The sequence below is a fragment of the Oncorhynchus masou genome, chromosome 22 (assembly GCF_036934945.1).
Source record: "Oncorhynchus masou masou isolate Uvic2021 chromosome 22, UVic_Omas_1.1, whole genome shotgun sequence".
NCBI lineage: Eukaryota > Metazoa > Chordata > Actinopteri > Salmoniformes > Salmonidae > Oncorhynchus > Oncorhynchus masou.
The window spans coordinates 14,434,313-14,455,612 of record NC_088233.1 but is presented as its reverse complement, the minus strand read 5'-3'; the positions used below and the strand labels follow the sequence as shown (position 1 = coordinate 14,455,612).

The following is a 21,300-nucleotide window of genomic DNA, read 5'->3' as shown; positions in this document are numbered from 1 at the left end:
ACTACACTGCGAGAAGAGATTGACACACTACACTGCGAGAAGAGATTTGACACACTACACTGCTAGAGGAGATTTGAAACACTCTACTGCGAGAAGAGATTTGACACACTACACTGCTAGAGGAGATTGACACACTACACTGCTGGAGGAGATTTGACATACTACACTGTTAGAGGAGATTGACACACTACACTGCGAGAAGAGATTGACACACTACACTGCGAGAAGAGATTGACACACAACACTGCTAGAGGAGATTTGACATATTACACTGCTCGAGGAGATTGACACACTACACTGCTAGAAGAGATTGACACACTACACTGCGAGAAGAGATTGACACACAACACTGCTAGAAGAGATTGACACACTACACTGCTAGAAGAGATTGACACACTCTACTGCGAGAAGAGATTGACACAACACTGCGAGAAGAGATTGACACACTAACACTGCGAGAAGAGATTGACACACTACACTGCGAGAAGAGATTTGACACACTACACTGCTAGAGAGATTGACACACTACACTGCGAGAAGAGATTGACACACTACACTGTGAGAAGAGATTGACACACTACACTGCTAGAGGAGATTTGACATACTACACTGCTCGAGGAGATTGACACACTACACTGCGAGAAGAGATTGACACACTCTACTGCGAGAAGATTTGACACTACACTGCTAGAGGAGATTTGACATATTACACTGCTCGAGGAGATTGACACACTACACTGCGAGAAGAGATTTGACATATTACACTGCTCGAGGAGATTGACACACTACACTGCGAGAAGAAATTTGACACACTACACTGCTAGAGGAGATTGACACACTACACTGCTGGAGGAGAGTTGACATATTACACTGCTCGAGGAGATTTGACACACTACACTGCTAGAGGAGATTGACACACTACACTGCGAGAAGAGATTGACACACTACACTGCGAGAAGAGATTGACACACAACACTGCGAGAAGAGATTGACACAACACTGCGAGAAGAGATTGACACACTACACTGCGAGAAGAGATTGACACACTACACTGCGAGAAGAGATTTGACACACTACACTGCTAGAGGAGATTTGAAACACTACACTGCGAGAAGAGATTTGACACACTACACTGCTAGAGGAGATTGACACACTACACTGCTGGAGGAGATTTGACATACTACACTGTTAGAGGAGATTGACACACTACACTGCGAGAAGAGATTGACACACTACACTGCGAGAAGAGATTGACACACAACACTGCTAGAGGAGATTTGACATATTACACTGCTCGAGGAGATTGACACACTACACTGCTAGAAGAGATTGACACACTACACTGCGAGAAGAGATTGACACACTACACTGCTAGAAGAGATTGACACAATACACTGCTAGAAGAGATTGACACACTCTACTGCGAGAAGAGATTGACACAACACTGCGAGAAGAGATTGACACACTACACTGCGAGAAGAGATTGACACACTACACTGCGAGAAGAGATTTGACACACTACACTGCTAGAGGAGATTGACACACTACACTGCGAGAAGAGATTGACACACTACACTGTGAGAAGAGATTGACACACAACACTGCTAGAGGAGATTTGACATACTACACTGCTCGAGGAGATTGACACACTACACTACGAGAAGAGATTGACACATTACACTGCGAGAAGAGTTCGACACACTACACTGCAAGAAGAGATTGACACACAACACTGCGAGAAGAGATTGACACACAACACTGCGAGCAGAGATTGACACACAACACAGCGAGAAGAGATTGACACACTACACTGCGAGAAGAGATTTGACACACTACACTGCAAGAGGAGATTTGACACACTCTACTGCGAGAAGAGATTTGACACACTACACTGCTAGAAGAGATTGACACACTACACTGCTAGAGGAGATTGACACACTACACTGCGAGAAGAGATTTGACACACTACACTGCTAGAGGAGATTGACACACTACACTGCGAGAAGAGATTGACACACTACACTGCGAGAAGAGATTGACACACAACAATGCGAGAAGAGATTGACACACAACACTGCGAGAAGAGATTGACACACTACACTGCGAGAAGAGATTGACACACTACACTGCGAGAAGAGATTTGACACACTACACTGCTAGAGGAGATTGACACACTACACTGCGAGAAGAGATTGACACACTACACTGTGAGAAGAGATTGACACACAACACTGCTAGAGGAGATTTGACATATTACACTGCTCAAGGAGATTGACACACTACACTGCTAGAAGTGATTGACACACTACACTGCTAGAAGAGATTGACACACAACACTGCGAGAAGAGATTGACACACTACACTGCGACAAGAGATTGGCACACTACACTTCGACAAGAGATTGACACACAACACTGCGAGAAGAGATTGACACAATACACTGCGAGAAGAGATTGACACACTACACTGCGAGAAGAGATTGACACACTACACTGCGACAAGAGATTGACACACTACACTGCTAGAAGAGATTGACACACTCTACTGCGAGAAGAGATTTGACACACTACACTGCTAGAGGACATTTGACATACTACACTGCTCGAGGAGATTGACACACTACACTGCAAGAAGAGATTGACACACTACACTGCGAGAAGAGATTGACACACTACACTGCTAGAAGAGATTGACACAATACACTGCTAGAAGAGATTGACACACTCTACTGCGAGAAGAGATTGACACAACACTGCGAGAAGAGATTGACACACTACACTGCGAGAAGAGATTGACACACTACACTGCGAGAAGAGATTTGACACACTACACTGCTAGAGGAGATTGACACACTACACTGCTGGAGGAGATTTGACATACTACACTGCGAGAAGAGATTGACACACTCTACTGCGAGAAGAAATTTGACACACTACACTGCTAGAGGAGATTTGACATATTACACTGCTCGAGGAGATTGACACACTGCACTGCGAGAAGAGATTTGACATATTACACTGCTCGAGGAGATTGACACACTACACTGCGAGAAGAAATTTGACACACTACACTGCTAGAGGAGATTGACACACTACACTGCTGGAGGAGAGTTGACATATTACACTGCTCGAGGAGATTTGACACACTACACTGCTAGAGGAGAGTTGACATATTACACTGCTCGAGGAGATTGACACACTACACTGCGAGAAGAGATTGACACACTACACTGCGAGAAGAGATTGACACACAACACTGCGAGAAGAGATTGACACAACACTGCGAGAAGAGATTGACACACTACACTGCGAGAAGAGATTGACACACTACACTGCGAGAAGAGATTTGACACACTACACTGCTGGAGGAGATTTGACATACTACACTGTTAGAGGAGATTGACACACTACACTGCGAGAAGAGATTGACACACTACACTGCGAGAAGAGATTGACACACAACACTGCTAGAGGAGATTTGACATATTACACTGCTCGAGGAGATTGACACACTACACTGCTAGAAGAGATTGACACACTACACTGCTAGAAGAGATTGACACTACACTGCGACAAGAGATTGGCACACTACACTTCGAGAAGAGATTGACACACAACACTGCGAGAAGAGATTGACACAATACACTGCGAGAAGAGATTGACACACTACACTGCGAGAAGAGATTGACACACTACACTGCGACAAGAGATTGACACACTACACTGCGACAAGAGATTGACACACTACACTGCTAGAAGAGATTGACACGCTCTACTGCGAGAAGAGATTTGACACACTACACTGCTAGAGGACATTTGACACACTACACTGCTCGAGGAGATTGACACACTACACTGCAAGAAGAGATTGACACACTACACTGCGAGAAGAGATTGACACACTACACTGCTAGAAGAGATTGACACACTCTACTGCGAGAAGAGATTGACACACTACACTGCGAGAAGAGATTTGACACTCTACACTGCTAGAAGAGATTGACACACTACACTGTATCTGTCGGCCCCAGCCTTGAACTCAGGTCCTGTGCATACCTAAATAACCCTCTCTGCCCATTCATCACCATTTAACCATTGTTGTCTTAGCTCTCCCGATCAACACCCGTGATTGCTTTATGCCTCTCGCTAATGTCAATATGCCTTGTCTACTGCTGCCTCAGTTAGTACTTTGTTTTATTTCACTGAAGAGCCCCCGGTCCCACACAACATGCCTTAGAGAGCTCTTTGTCCCACCCCCCACACATGCGGAGACCTCACCTGGCTTAACTGGTGCCTCCAGAGATGCAATTTCTCATATCGTCACTCAACGCCTAAGTTTACCTCCACTATACACACACATCTAACCATACCCTTATCTGTACATTATGCCCTGAAACTATTCTACCACGCCCAGAATTCTGCACTTTTTATTCTCTATTCCCAACGCACTAGACGACCAGGTCTTATAGCCTTTAGCCGTATCCTTATCCTACTCCTCCTCTGTTCCTCTGGTGATGTAGAGGTTAACCCAGGCCCTGTAGCCCCCAGTACCACACCTATTCCCCAGGCACTCTCATTTGTTGAGAGCGCCTGGGGAACCGTAAAGGCCTTGGTTTCATGCATGTTAACATCAGAAGCCTCCTCCCTAAGTTTGTTTTATTCATTGCTTTAGCACACTCTGCTAACCCTGACGTCCTAGCCATGTCTGAATCCTGGCTTAGGAAGGCCACCAAAAATTTGGACATTTCCATCCCAACTACAACATTTTAGGTCTAGATTGAACTGCCAAAGGGGGCGTAATTGCAATCTACTGCAGAGATAGCCTGCAGAGTTCTGTCATACTATCCAGGTCTGTGCCCAAACAGTTCGAGCTTCTACTTTTAAAAAGCCACCTTTCCAGAAATAAGTCTCTCACTGTTGCCGCCTGTTCTAGACCCGCTCAGCCCCCAGCTGTGCCCTGGACACCATATGTGAATTGATTGTCCCCCATTTATCTTCAAAGTTCGTACAGTTAGGTGACCTAAACTGGGATATGCTTAAATTCACTAGGGTAGGGGGCAGCATTCGGAATGTTGGATGAAAAGCGTGCCCAAATTAAACTGCCTGCTACTCAGGCCCAGAATATAGGATATGGATAGAAAACACTCTAACGTTTCCAAAACTGTTAAAATAATGTCTGTGAGTATAAGAGAACTGATATGGCAGGCGAAAACCCGAGGAATATCCAACTAGGAAATACTAGGAAATTTTGAAAGGCTGTGTTTCCATTGAAAGCCTATCCACCATACAAAGACTTAGGACCCAGTCTCTATGGCTTCCTCTACATGTGGCCAGTCTTTAGGCATTGTTTCAGGCTTTTACTTTGAAAAACGAGGGAGTTACAGCACTTTCAATCAGTGGCCAGTGGAAATTTCCATTCATCAGCAATGCGTCTGATCGGGAACGCGCCTTCCTTGTTTCTCCTTTCCTATGGACGAAGCTTTTGTCTGATTGAAATATTGATTATTTATGACAAAAAAATGGAGGATTGATTTTAAACATAGTTTGGCATGTTTCGACTAACTTTTATTGTACTTCAAAAAAACTTTTAGTCTGGATTTATTAGCGCACGCGCATTAGGCATCCGGATTACTGGACAAAACGTGCGAACAAAAAGGAGGCATTTGGTCATAAAGAGGGAAATTATCAAACAAAACTTTTGTGACACTCTCCTTGGCTGGCTTTTCTGACACTCTCCTTGGCTGGAAAATGGCTGTATGGGTTTCTGTGGCTAGGTGCAGACCTAACATAATCGCAAAGTGTGCTTTCTCTGTAAAGCCTTTTTGAAACCTGACACAGCGGTTGCATTAAGGAGAAGTTTATCTGTATTCGTATGTTTAACACTTGAATTGTTTATCAATGTTTATGAGTATTTCTGTAATTTGATGTGGCTCTGCACTTTCACCGGATGTTTGTTTGAGACAATGCATTTCTGACCATAACGTGCCAATGTAAACTGAGATTTTTGGATATAAATATGAACTTTATCGAACAAAACATCCATTTATTGTATAACATGAAGTCCTATGAGTGCCATCTGATGAAGATCATCAAAGATTAGTGATTCATTTTCTCTCTCTTTCTGCTTTTTGTGACTACTCTCTGTTGCTGGAAAAATGGCTGTATGGTTTTCTGTGACTAGGTGCTGACCTAACATAATCGCATGGTGTGCTTTCGCAGTGAAGCCTTTTTGAAATTGGACACTGGGGTTGGATTTACAATAAGTTTATCTTTAAAATGGTGGATAATACTTGTATGTTTGATGAATTTTAATTATGGGATTTCTGTTGTTTTGAATTTGGCGCCCTGCAATTTCCTTGGCTGTTGTCGAGGTGGGACGCAAGCAAGAGGTTAACACCACCGCCGTCCTACAATCTAAACTAGATGCCCTCAATCTCACACAAATTATCAAGGAACCTACCAGGTACAAACCCTGAATATGTAAACATGGGCACCCTCATAGATATCATCCTGACCAACTTGCCCTCTAAATACACCTCTGCTGTCTTCAACCAGGATCTCAGCGATCACTGCCTCATTGCCTGCGTCCATAATGGGTCCACGGTCAAACGACCACCCCTCATCACTACCAAACGCTCCCTAAAACACTTCAGGGAACGGGCCTTTCTAAATCGACCTGGCTCAGGTATCCTGGAAGGATATTGACCTCATCCCGTCAGTAGAGGATGCCTGGTTATTCTTTGAAAAGTGCTTTCCTCACCATTTATTTTTTTATTTTTTATTTTACCTTTATTTAACCAGGCAAGTCAGTTAAGAACACATTCTTATTTTCAATGACGGCCTGGGAACAGTGGGTTAACTGCCTGTTCAGGGGCAGAACGACAGATTTGTACCTTGTCAGCTCAGGGGTTTGAACACACAACCTTCCAGTTACTAGTCCAACGCTCTAACCACTAGGCTACGCTGCCGCCCCATCTTAAATAAGCATGCCCCGTTCAAAAAATGTAGAACTAAGAACAGATATAGCCCTTGGTTCACTATAGACTTAACTGCACTTGACCAGCACAAAAACATCCTGTGGCGTACTGCATTAGCATCGAATAGCCCCTGCGATATGCAACTTTTCAGGGAAGTTAGGAACCAATATACACAGTCAATTTGAAAGTGCTAGCCTTTGCTTTTTTGGGACACTAAGGTCCATGGAGAATAAGAGCATCTCCTCCCAGCTGCCCAACTGCACTGAGGCTAGGAAACATTGCCACCACCGATAAATCTACGATAATCGAGAATTTTAATAAGCATTTTCTACGGCTTGCCATGCTTTCCACCTGGCTACCCATACCCAGTCCAACGGCTCAGGACCCCTACAAATCAGCTGGGCTAGACAATCTGGACCTTCTCTCCCTAAAATTATCTGTCAAAATTGTTGCAACACCTATTACTAGCCTGTTCAACCTCTCTTTCGTATCGTCTGAGATTAAAGATTGGAAAGCTGCCGCGGTCATCGCCCTCTTCAAAGGGGGAGACAATCTAGACCCAAACTGCTACAGACCCATATCTATCCTGCCATGCCTTTCTAAAGTCTTCGAAAGCCAAGTTAACAAATAGATCACCGACCATTTTGAATCATACCGTACCTTCTCCACTATGCAATTTTGTTTCCGAGCTGGTCATGGGTGCACCTCAGCCACACTCAAGGTCCTAAACAATATCATAACCGCCATTGATCAAAGACAGTACTGTGCAGCAGTCTTCATCGACCTGGCCAAGGCTTTCGAGTCTGTCAATCACTGCATTCTTATCGGCAGACTCAATAGCCTTGGTTTCTCAAATTACTCCCTCGCCTGGTTCACCAACTACTTCTCAGATAGAGTTCAGTGTGTCAAATCGGAGGGCCTGTTATCCGGAACTGCCACAGGGTTCAATTCTCGGGCCAACTCTTTTCTCTGTATATATCATTGATGTCGCTCTTGCTGCTGGTGATTCTCTGATCCACCTCTACACAGACGACATCATTCTGTATACTTCTGGCCCTTCTTTGGACACTTAACCTCTCTAGGGTATGTGGGACGCTAGGGTATGTGAGAACATAGCCCAGCAGACAAATCATTACAAACAGTAATCAGCCAAGTAGAAGAGATACACAAGTCAGAAAGAGAAAATTAATCACTTACCTTTGATGATCTTCATATGGTTACACTCAGAAGACATTCATTTAGTCAATAAATGTTCCTTTTGTTCGATAAAGTCTCTCTTTATATCCAAAAACCTCCGTTTTGTTTGCACGTTTTTTTCAGTAATCCACAGGCTCAAACGCAGTCACAAAAGGCAGACAAAAAAATACAAATTGTATCCATAAAGTTCATAGGAACATGTCAAACTATGTTTATATTCAATCCTCAGGTTGTTTTTAGCCTAAGTAATCTATAATATTTCAACCGGACAATAACGTTGTCAATATAAAAGGTAAACAAGAAAGGCACTCTCTCGGTCATGCGCATGAAAAAGTTCTGTGACACTGCAGGGTCCACTCATTCAGACTGCTCTTACTCCCTCATATTTCAGAATACAAGCCTGAAACAATTTCTAAAGACTGTTGACATCGAGTGGAAGGCATAGGAACTGCAATTTGAGTCCTAAGTCAATGGATACTGTAATGGCATTGAATAGAAAACTACAACAACAACAAAAAATCCTGATTCCTGAATGGACTTTTCTCTGGTTTTCACCTGCCAAATCAGGTCTGTTATACTCACAGACATTATTTTAACAGTTTTGGAAACTTTAGAATGTTTTCTATCCACATCTACTAAATTATATGCATATCCTATCTTCTGGGCCTGAGTAGAAGGTAATTTAATTTGGGCACGCTTTTCATCCAAAATTCCAAATGCTGCCCCCTACCCTAGAGAAGGTAACAAACCTCCAAACAAGCTTCAATGCCATACAACACTCCTTCCGTGGACTCCAACTGCTCTTAAAATGCTAGTAAAACTAAATGCATGCTCTTCAATCGATCACTGCCAGCACCTGCCCGCCCGACTAGCATCACTACTTAGAATATGTGGACAACAAATACCTAGGTGTCTGGTTAAACTGTAAACTCTCCTTCCAGCCTCACATTAAGTATCTCCAATCCAAAATAAAATCTAGAATAGGCCTCCTATTTCACAACAAAGCCTCATTCACTCATGCTGCTAAACATATCCTTGTAAAACTGACAATTCAACAGCTCAGACACGATAAGTATGTGGCAGGGTCTACAGTCAATCACGGACTATAAAAGGACAACCATTTTGTCTGTTGCGGACCAGATGTCTTGCTCCCAGACAGACTAAACAACTTCTTTGCTCGCTTTGAGGACAATACAGTGCCACTGACACCGCCCGATACCAAAACTTGCGGGCTCTCCTTCACTACAGCCGACGTGAGCAAAACATTTAAACGTGTCAACCCTCCCAAGGCTGCCGGCCCAGATGGCATCCCCAGCCGCGTCCACAGAGCATGCGCAGAAAAGCTGGCTGGTGTGTTTACAGACATATTCAATCAATCCCTATCCCAGTCTGCAGATTCCCACATGCTTCAAGAGGGCCACCATTGTTTCTGTTCCCAAGAAAGCTAAGGTACTGAGCTAAATGACTACTACCCTGTAGCATGCACTTCCGTCATCATGAAGTGCTTTGAGAGACTAGTCAAGGATCATATTACCTACACCCTACCTGACACCCTAGACCCACTCCAATTTGCTTAGCACTCCAATAGGTCCACAGACGACGCAATCACACTGCACACTGCCCTAACCCATCTGGACAAGAGGAATACCTATGTGAGAATGCTGTTCATCAACTACAGCTCAGCATTCAACAACATAGTACCCTCCAAACTCGTCACCAAGCTCGAGACCCACCACGTTTTGTGTAACTGGGTCCTGGACTTTCTGATGTGACGCCCCCAGGTGGTGAGGGTAGGTAACAACATCTCCACCCCGCTGATCCTCAACACTGGGGCCCCACAAGGGTGCGTTCTCAGTCCTCTCCTGTACGCCCTGTTCACCCACGACTGCATGGCCATGCACGCCTCCAACTCAATCATCAAGTTTGCAGACGACACTACAGTGGTAGGCTTGATTACCAACAACGACGAGACGGCCTACAGGGACGAGGTGAGGGCCCTCGGAGTGTGGTGTCAGGAAAATAACCTCACACTCAACGTCAACAAAACAAAGGAGATGATCGTGGACTTCAGGAACACACTCCAAACTCCACTATGGCCAATACCAAAGAGCTGTCAAAGGACACCAGAAACAAAATTGTAGACCTGCACCAGGCTGGGAAGACTGAATCTGCAATAGGTAAGCAGCATGGTTTGAAGAAATTAACTGTAAGAGCAATTTTTAGGGAATGGAAGACATACAAGACCACTGATAATCTCCCTCGATCTGGGGCTCCACGCAAGATCTCACCCCGTGGGGTCAAAATGATCACAGGAACAGTCAGCAAAAATCCCAGAACCACACGGGAGGACCTAGTGAATGACCTGCAGAGAGCTGGGACCAAAGTAACAAAGCCTACCATCAGTAACACACTACGCCGCCAAGGACTCAAATCCTGCAGTGCCAGACGTGTCCCCCTGCTTAAGCCAGTACATGTCCAGGCCCGTCTGAAGTTTGCTAGAGAGCATTTGGATGATCCAGAAGAAGATTGGGAGAATGTCATATGGTCAGATGAAACCAAAATATAACTTTTTGGTAAAAACTCAACTCGTTGTGTTTGGAGGACAAAGAATGCTGAGTTGCATCCAAAGAACACCATACCTACTGTGAAGCATGGGGTGGAAACATCATGCTTTGGGGATGTTTTTCTGCAAAGGGACCAGGACGACGGATCCGTGTAAAGGAAAGAATGAATGGGGCCATGTATCGTGAGATTTTGAGTGAAAACCTCCTTCCATCAGCAAGGGCATTGAAGATGAAACGTGGCTGGGTCTTTCAGCATGACAATGATCCCAAACACACCACCCGGGCAACGAAGGAGTGGCTTCGTAAGAAGCATTTCAAGGCCCTGGAGTGGCCAAGCCAGTCTCCAGATCTCAACCCCATAGAAAATCTTTGGAGGGACTTGAATGTCCGTGTTGCCCAGCAACAGCCCCAAAACATCACTGCTCTAGAGGAGATCTGCATGGAGGAATGTTCCAAAATACCAGCAACAGTGTGTGAAAACCTTGTGAAGACTTACAGAAAACGTTTGACCTCTGTCATTGCCAACAAAGGGTATATAACAAAGTATTGAGATAAGTATTTGGTCAATAACAAAAGTTTATTTTCCACCATAATTTGCAAATAAATTCATTAAAAATCCTACAATGTGATTTCCTGGATTTCCTTTCCTCATTGTGTCTGTCATAGTTGAAGTGTACCTATGATGAAAATTACAGGCCTCTCTCATCTTCTTAAGTTGGAGAACTTGCACAATTGGTGGCTGACTAAATACTTTTTTGCCCCACTGTAGATATTTCTATTGTGTTACTGACTGTACGTTTGTTTATCCCATGTTTAAGTCTGTGTTGTTGTTTTTATCGCACTGCTTTGCTTTATCTCGACCAGGTCGCAGTTGTAAATGAGAACTTGTTCTCAACTGGCCTACCTGGTTAAATAAAAAAAATAAACAAACAATACCCGTAGTCATGTTAGCATTCTAATATATAGCCTTGTTATTGTATTGTGTGACTTTTAATTTATTTTGTACTTTAGTAAATATTTTCATATCTCTTTCTTGAACTGCATTGTTGGTTAAGGGCTTGCAAATAAGCATTTCACTGTAAGGTCTACACCAGTTGTATTCGGCGCATATGACAAATACAATTAGACTTGAATATCATATGGTTAGCAGTTTTCATGCCAAAGCTGGATACTGAAGCAGAGATGAATCAACCAATTACACATTCTGTCTTTATCTACAGGTCACATCCACCACTAAAGGCTGGAACACACCAATAGCGCTCGCAGCAGAGAGTACTTATGAACAGAGTACTAAACGCGAGAAAATATCAGCCATCACAAATGTCAACAATAAGATTTGTTTTCTTGGTATCTCAGTTGAGTGGTTCAGCCTTATATGATGGCAAAAGACTAAAGGTGACCTAGCACAGTAAAATGGTGGCATGAACTCGGTGTCAGACTTGTGTGGCTTTGGCCGGCTCACACTACATCCTGTCAGAACCAACACAAAGCACCTTCAGCCTTCTTTGCTGCTCTGCTATGTACATCCACCAGTTCTAAGAGTATTTCTCCTAGTAACCTCTACATACAGTGCAGGGCAAAATGCCATCGGAATGAAACCAGGTAAGAGGATAGGAGGTCAAAACCCAAACCTAATACATTTCTAGTTTTAATGTCACATGCTCAAATACAGTGAAATGCCTTTCTTACAAGCTCTAAACCCAACAATGCAGTAATCAATATCAATGTAGTAAAATAACAAAGTAGAACAAAAACATGAGAAATAAAAATAGGAAAAAGTAAGAGGCTATATACCAGGTCAGTTCCAATACCATATTTACAATGTGCAGGTATACTGGAGGTAGATATGTAGAGGGGTAAGGTGACTAGGCATCAGGATATATGATAAACAGAGCAGCAGCGTAATGATGATTGTATGTGAGTGTGTGCGCACGTGTAGAGTCAGTGTAAATGTGTGTGCATGTTAAACGTGTGTTGGAGTGTCAGTGTGATTAAGTATGTAGAGTCCTGTGAGTATGCATAGAGAGTGCAGAAATATAAATACAATGTAAGAGTCAGCTCAGATAGTCCATGTAGCCATTCTGTTAGCTACCCAACTGTCAGGTCAATGACATCCTCCCTGACCCTTTTGTGTGTGTGTGTGTGTGTGTGTGTGTGTGTGTGTGTGTGTGTGTGTGTGTGTGTGTGTGTGTGTGTGTGTGTGTTTGTGTGTGTGTGTGTGTGTGTATGTTGGTGGGAGATGGGTGATGCAGGGGAAGGGAGGGGTTAGCCACAAATAGAACAATGAGACAGATATTTCACCAGATGTATAAATGTGAAGCATCCGCTTGGCGTTTCCAAGCCCAGTGGCCGGCAGTGGGAAAAGATGGAAAGAGACGGATTTTGACGATGAAACATTTAATCTCAACACAGTTTTCTGTTCCCAAAACTAGAATATGTTACAAACAGAGTGGATAAAGTTTTGTAGATTTTACCCTTTGCCAAAGTTTTAAAAAATGGCATTGTTTAGGAGTGCAAAGGCGAATTGAATTATTGCATACGCGCATTTCAGAGTAGGCAAATAACAGAAATATGCAAATGTATTGCCAGAACAGGCCAATAGGATCACGCTAGCTCATGCTTGGCTCTGCCCACCTCCTTGCTTGTTCTGCCCACTATGACTCATTTGTTCCCATTTGAAACGACGGGCTGTGCTCCATCTTTGGGATACCTGTCCTAACATGAGCTCTGTAAGTGTGGAGGTAACGTGGACTTAAATGTCTGGAGGGGATCCGTTGTTTCTGGTTACACTGACTGGGGTCGAATACACCTGTTTACAGGCTAAGCACTGTATTTTGTTGTGACTGAGTGTGTGGGAAGTTGTGTCTGCTGTGTAAGTCTAGGTGTTTGTGTCTGCAATGCTGTGCATGTAGTCTGTTGGAGCTAGTTTTTCAAGTCTGTACGGAGTTATTGCAGTCCGTTTGTAGTTCATGCTAGTCAGAGTTATTTGGTTAAAGAACACAAGTGAAGTGTCTATTTATTATGGATCCCCATTGGTTCCTGCCAAGGCAGCATCAACTGTTCCTGGGGTCCAGTTAAATTAAGGCTGTTTATAAAATGTTAAACATTCACAACACATGAAGTATGTGCTCTAAGTATGTTGCGTCTGAGGTTTGTGTTATGACATTGGTCTGAATGTAAGTTCAGTCATAGTTTGACACTGCACTGGGAGGTTGGTGGTGCCTTAATTGGGGAGAACAAGCTTGTGGTAATGGCTGGAGCAGAATTAGTGGAATGGTATCAAATACATCAAACACATGGTTTCCAGGTGTTTGATGCCAGTCCATATGCGCAGTTCCGGCCATTATTATGAGCCGTCCTCCCCTCAGGTCACTGAAAAGTCCTAGCACAAACCTAACCAGGTCCCCTGCTGTTGTTAGCTGTGCGACAATGGAAGAAACCATGCTCACCACCACAAAGCAATCACCATAGGAATGCAAATGAGGGAGAGGTTGACCCACAGTCCACCAGCAGCAGGTGGACAAAAGACTCCTGAAACACGATCAATATACAGTAGACCTACAGGAGCCATCTCTCTCCTCAGCAGTAACACTCACCCATAAAACAATATTCATCTGGAACCTTAAAAATAAAAACTACAAAGTTAAGTATATTTCAGTGTATGTAGACCAAGGCTCTCCAACCCTTTTCCCGGAGAGCTACCCTCCTGTAGGTTCACTCCAACCTCAGTTACAACTAACCTGATTCAGCTTATCAACCAGCTAATTATAAGAATCAGGTGCGCTAGATCAGGGTTGGAGAGAAACCCTACAGGACGGTAGTTCTCCAGGAACAGGGTTGGAGTGAAAACCTACAGGACGGTAGTTCTCCAGGAACAGGGTTGGAGTGAAAACCTACAGGATGGTAGTTCTCCAGGAACAGGGTTGGAGTGAAAACCTACAGGATGGTAGTTCTCCAGGAACAGGGTTGGAGTGAAAACCTACAGGATGGTAGTTCTCCAGGAACAGGGTTGGAGTGAAAACCTACAGGATGGTAGTTCTCCAGGAACAGGGTCGGAGAGCCCTGATGTAGACCGCTGGCTGACTAAACCGACTATGCTTTAGAGCTGGGCAACATGGACAAAAATCCATATCGCAATAAATTGCCTGAATTGATACAATAACGATAGAACGATAAGATTTATAATAATGTGCAACCACAGTTTATTTTATTATTCTTTAAAACTACTAGTTTGATGGTTGTAGCAATCAATTGTCCCATGAACAAATCACCCATATTAGAAACCTGATGCATGCGTTAAGTGATCGGTATGGTCTGTTTTGATCATTTTCGGTTTATCGTCCCAGCTCTACTCTGCTTTGTGACACACTACCCAGGTAGACTAAGCATTGTAGTAGCAGTTGATTAATAGGGGCAGGTAATGGTCCTACGGTTATGCACCTTTTGGCTACAGGCCTACACTAAGTTCTTCTGGAAAACAGCAGGTCAGGTCAGGACGATCTTTTGGGTCCTGTTCGCAGGAGACTAACAGTTGAAATCAAATTTCCACATAGATAACAGAACATCCTTATCCACTTAACAGTCAGTCATACATTCTGTCAAATTAAAATATTCAATTCATTTGATATGAAGAAGCAGCATTTTGATGCACAACTGAGTACTGCACTCCTCTGTTTAGAAGCCAGGGAAGCTGGTAATAGAAAAGGACTCGTTGCTGGACTGTTGCATGCAATCTCTAATCTACATTTCAGGAGAGAAAAATTAAGTATCCTAACTTTGTCTCTGTGCGGCAACAACAGTTTCTATTAGATCAGAGTGGATATTCCTTGTGACAGACGGGGAAGGAGACTAGATTGAACAGCGGACCACCTGAAGATCATGGTGACAGCTCCTCAAAATGGGGGTGAGGAGGAGGGGGGGGGTTTACAGTCTACAGTGAGGAGCCCACCCACACAACACCCATCCAGACACTGGTCTAGCTAGCCTAAGATAGCATGTAGGCTATGCTATGATCTCTATGTTTTTGCATGTGGGAACGCTACATTCACCCCTCTCAAAACCCACCCAAACATTGGTGCCATCACAGAGCCTCACTAGCAGTAGCATCTTTATGCCTTAGCTCAGCATGTGTACATGCTACATGCTACACCCACCTCTCTCAATGTCTCCTGACTGAGCAGGAGAGAGATTGAGATAGAACTGCCTGCAATGGCAGGAGGTTGCTGAAAGCAAACTGTAGAAAATCATGATCTATCTATCTATCTATAACAAAAAACAAATGTCACGTGGAATGCACGCACACACAACATGCACAGCGAGAGAGCGAGAAGGAGACAGTAATGGTGTATATTTCAGTCTAGCTAGCAAAGCCATTCGGAAAGGTGAAAAGAGAATATACACGGCATAACAGGATAAGTCTGGGATAAACATGGCGACGTGCAGGAATACCGAGGAATGGTGAGGAAAAGGAGGAATAAAGGGGAGGGAAGGCAGAGGAAGGAATTGACAGAGGAGAGATGGATATTTGTATAATGACCAGCTATCATTGGTCCTTTATGCAAAATGGTAGATCCCAGCTTTCTTGCCACCAGGAAACATGGAGAACAACAGAAAGGTCAGAGAGAGGGGAAAAAGAGAGGGATGTAGAGAGGAGAGCGAGAGCCCAGAAGGACGGGAGCAGACACTGTTACACCAGACAACAACACGCCACATAGAGAGAAAGACAGACGAGGCTGGAGGATGGCGGTACGGTACTTACATGAGGACTCTGTGCCAAACATGGCTGGGCCGGGAGCTGCGATGGAGATAGAGGAGAGGGGAAAAGGGGGACAGAGAGAGAGAGAGAGGGAGGGAGGGGGGGGTGAGCAGGCAGCTACACAGAGGGGGTCATCAAAGCACACAGTGCAGCCAGCCAGCCGGCCCTCGCTCTCAGACGCCCAGATGCTCTGCTCACTCAGTCGGCGCTCTCGTTGCCGCTAAACGGGCTTCCTCCACATACACACACTGCTCACAAAACACACACACACACACACGGTTCAGCTGCCGAACAGGGGCCTCACGAGAGGGAAGAGAAACTCTTCTTCTCCACTGAAAAGGTGTATTTTAAAATCCAGACTCAGAAGTAGCAGCCTGCCTGCTGTAGCTATGTTAGCTCTTGCTTTCCTCTCCTTCTCTTGTCCTCTCCTCCTCTGTTAATTTATCTCTCAGGACTGCCCCTGGGAAAAAAAGCTGAAAGCAGATACTGCAACCCTGGAGCCATGGTAGGCAGCCCGATGGATAAGACAATAGCTATGCAAACAGAGAGTGACGTCAGGAGCCCTGCGAAACACTGACAGACTGCTGCTGGAGAGAGGGAGAAGGGGAGGGAGATATGGACGGAGGGAGAGAGGAGGAAAGGGGGGCGCTGGAGTTTGGAAACGGGACTGGGAACTGGCCAATCATTTACACTTTTAGCAGACGCTCTTATCCAGAGTGACTTACAATTAGCTCATTCATCTTAACGAGGTAAGACAACCACATCACAGTCGTAGCAAGCAATGTTCTTTCAATAAAGTAGTTAGCAGCAGAGTCAGTGCTTGACAATTATTCTTTATTTTGGGGGTGGGGGAGTGGATATGTCTCTGATTGGACACATTCAAAATGGAGGTTGTCTACTATGCTCCCCGGAGAGCTGTAGGAAGTTAAAAAAGGCAGTGGCTCAGGTGGTTGATGTCCTTGTTTAACTTTTTGGCCTTCCTGTGACATAGGGCACTGTTAGGTGTCCTGGAGGGCAGGCAGTGTGCCCCCAGTGATGCATTGGGCAGACCGACAGGATGCTCTCAATTGTGCATCTGTAATAGTTTGTGAGGGTTTTAGGGGCCAAGCAGAATTTCTTCAGCCTCCTGAGGTTGAGGAGGCGCTGTTGCGCCTTCTTCACCACCCTGTCTGTGTGGGTGGACCATTTCATATTGTCAGTGATACGTACGCAGAGGAACGCAGAGGCGTTCCACCTTCTCCACTGCGGTCCCGTCGATGTGGATAGGGGAATGCTCCCTCTGCTGTTTCCTGAAGTCCACGATCAGCTCCTTCGTATTGTTGACGTTGAGGGAAAGGTTGTTTTCCTGGAACTACTCCACCACCACTCATGAGTTATGTTAAGTTTTTGTTTTGACTGGTTGTAAGGAAATAAAAAGCTGTAAAAACGACCAACATGTTTCTGATAAGATTTCAGTTCGCCTTGGATGCATATTTTCTATGGTTGAAATACTATCATCTTTTATGATGCTGATAAAGATAGCACTTCTACAGACTGTATCTAACTGAGCGTTCGGATTCTCTCAAGCTGCTGAAAGAAAAAAAACATATTTCTCCACTCCTACTTCCATGTCAAAATGTTGCCCACATTTGGTGTATTTTTTAGGCTACTGCAAGAAATGATTCATTCTGCAGTAGTTAATAAATATTAAGGCTATGTGAGCGGTTATAAACCTGTGTCCAGATTTCAGTTTCCAGTATCTGATCAGTAGGTTACGCTTCCCTTGAACTTCCCTATTTGAAGTCCCCTTCTTGTGACTGTAGAATTTGTATAGCGCCTCACAATCACCACACAACATAGCCAGCATAGCTATCATCCTCTTCTACCACTTCACCAAATTGCTTCCAAGCATTACTTTTCTGGCCCTCCCTTCTCTTTCAACTTTCCATTTCACAGTTTCTCTTATTGAATTAAACTCCGACATTGTCTTTTTTACCTCTGTAGATTGACCTGAACTTGTTCTGCCCGTTCCCAAAAGCATTTAAAATCAAATAAAATGTTATTGGTAACATACACAAGGTTAGCAATGTAATGCGAGTGTAGCAAAATGCGTGTGCTTCTAGTTCCGACCGTGCAGTAATATCTAACAAGTAATCTAACAATTTCACAATAACTACCTTATACACACACAAGTGTAAAGGAATGATTAAGAATATGTACGTATAAATATGTGGATGAGCGATGGCCGAACGGCATAGGCAAGATGCAGTAGATGGTATAGAGTACAGTATATAAATATGAGATGAGTAATGTAGGGTATGTAAACATATATATATATATATAGTATATGAAGTGGCATTGTTTAAATGACTAGTAAAACATTTATTACATCCAATTTTTCATTATTAAAGTGGATAGAGGTTGAGTCTGTATGTTGGCAGCAACCACTCAATGTTAGTGATGGCTGTTTAATTAACAGTCTGATGGCCTTGAGATAGAAGCTGTTTTTCAGTCTCTCGGTCCCTGCTTTGATGCACCTGTACTGACCTCGCCTTCTGGATGATAGCGGGGTAAACAGGTAGTGGCTCGGGTGATTGTTGTCCTTGATTATCTTTTTGGCCTTCCTGTGACATCAGGTGGTGTAGGTGTCCTGGAGGGCAGGTAGTTTACCCCTGGTGATGCGTTGTGCAGACCTCACTACCTTCTGGAGAGCCTTAGGGTTGTGAGCGGAGCCGTTGCCGTACCAGGTGGTGATACAGCCCGACAGGGTGCTCTCGATTGTGCATTTGTAAAAGTTTGAGAGTGTTTTTGTTGACAAGCCGAATTTCTTCAGCCTCCTGAGGTTGAAGAGGCGCTGTTACGCCTTCTTCACTACCCTTTCTGTGTGGGTGGACCATTTCAGTTTGTCTGTGATGTGTACGCTGATGAACTTAAAATCTTTCCACCCTCTCCACTACTGTCCCATCGATGTGGATAGGGGGGTGCTCCCTCTGCTCTTTCCTGAAGTCCACGATCATCTCCTTGTTTTGTTGACGTTGAGTGTGAGGTTATTTTCCTGACACCACACTCCGAGGGCCCTCACCTCCTCCCGGGAGGCCATCTTGCCGTTGTTGGCAATCAAGCCTACCACTGTAGTGTCGTCTGCAAACTTGATGATTGAGTTGGAGGCGTGCATGGCCACGCAGTCATGGGTGAACAGGGAGTACAGGAGAGGGCTGAGAACACACCCTTGCCCCAGTGTTGAGGAACCAGGAACCAGTTGCACAGGGCGGGGTCGAGACCCAGGGTCTCGAGCTTAATGACGAGTTCAGAGGGTACTATGGTATTGAATGCTGAGCTGTAATCGATGAGCAGCATTCTCACATATGTATTCCTCTTGTCCAGATGGGTTAGGGCAGTGTCATTGCGATTGCATCATTTGTGGACCTATTGGGGCAGTAAGCAAATTGGAGTGGGTCTAGGGTGGAGGTAATATGATCCTTGACTAGTCTCTCAAAGCACTTTCATGATGACGGAAGTGAGTGCTTTGGAGCAATAGTCATTTAGCGCAGTTACCTTAGCTTTCTTGGGAACAGGAACAATGGTGGCCCTCTTGAAGCATGTGGGAATCCGCAGACTGGGATAGGGATTGATTGAATATGTCCGAAAACACACCAGCCAGCTGGTCTGCGCATGCTCTGAGGACGCGGCTGGGTATGCCGTCTGAGCCGGCAGCCTTGCGAGGGTTAACACGTTTAAATGTTTTACTCACGTTGGCTGAAGTGATGGAGAGCCAGCAGGTTTTTGTAGCGGGCCGTGTCGTGGCACTATATTGTCCTCGAAACGAGCAAAGAAGTCGTTTAGTTTGTCTGGGAGCAAGACATTGGGGTTCGCGACGGGGCTGGTTTTCTTTTTGTAATCCGTGATTGACAGTAGACCTTGCCACATACCTCTTGTGTCTGAGCCGTTGAATTGCGACTCTAATTTGTCTTTATACTGACGCATAGCTTGTTTGATTGCCTTGCGGAGGGCATAGCTACACTGTTTGTATTTGGTCAAGTTTCTGGTCGCCTTGCCCTGATTTAAAGCACTGGTTTGCGCTTTCAGTTTTGCACGAATGCTGCCATCAATCCACAGTTTCTGGTTGGGGAAGGTTTTAATATTCACAGTGGGTACCACATCACTGATGCACTTGCTAATAAACTCGCTCACCGAATCAGCGTATCAATGTTATTGTCCGATGCTATCCGGAACACATCCCAGTCCACGTGTTCGAAAAAACCTTGAAGCGTACAATCAGATTGGTCAGACCAGCGTTGAACAGACCTGAGCATGGGTGTTTCCTATTTTAGTTTCTGTCTATAGGCTGGGAGCAACAAAATCGAGTCGTGGTCAGATTTGCCGAAAGTAGGGCGAGGAGGGCTTTGTATGCGTCGCGGAAATTAGAGTAGCAATGATATCGGAGTTTTACTAGCCCGGGTCGCGAATTTGATATGCTGATAAAATGTAGGGAGCCTTGTTTTCCAATTAGCCTCGTTAAAATCCCCAGCTACAATAAATGCAGCCTCAGGATATGTGATTTCCAGTTTCTTTCAGGGACATCGAGGTGTCTGCTTGTGGGGTGGGGGGTATACACGTCTGTGAGTATAATCTAAGAGAATTCTCTTGGTAGATAATGCGGTCGGCATTTACTCGTAAGGAATTCTAGGTCAGGTGAACAAAAGGACTTGAGTTCCTGTATGTTGTTATGATCACACCACAAATTGTTAATCATAAGAATACACCCCCGCCCTTCTTCTTACCAGAGAGATGTTTGTTTCTGTCGGCACAATGTGTGAAGAAACCGGGTG

At 44.5% G+C, this 21,300-nt stretch overlaps 1 protein-coding gene across 3 annotated transcripts in view; it reads right to left on the bottom strand.

Annotated features, from left to right (window-relative positions):
- LOC135509050 (suppressor of tumorigenicity 7 protein homolog) overlaps positions 1-21,300 on the bottom strand; it is a 125,046-nt gene that overhangs the window by 82,747 nt on the left and 20,999 nt on the right. Inside the window, exon 2 of one of the 3 annotated variants that reach the window (XM_064929353.1) lies at positions 16,496-16,531. The exons of 1 other annotated variant lie outside the window; for it this stretch is intronic. In XM_064929353.1, the coding sequence (XP_064785425.1) occupies positions 16,496-16,517 (22 nt within the window). In that variant the 5' untranslated portion in view covers positions 16,518-16,531. Of the gene's footprint in view, positions 1-16,495; positions 16,578-21,300 lie in introns of those variants that run through there. One more of the 3 variants, XM_064929354.1, reaches the window with a different exon arrangement.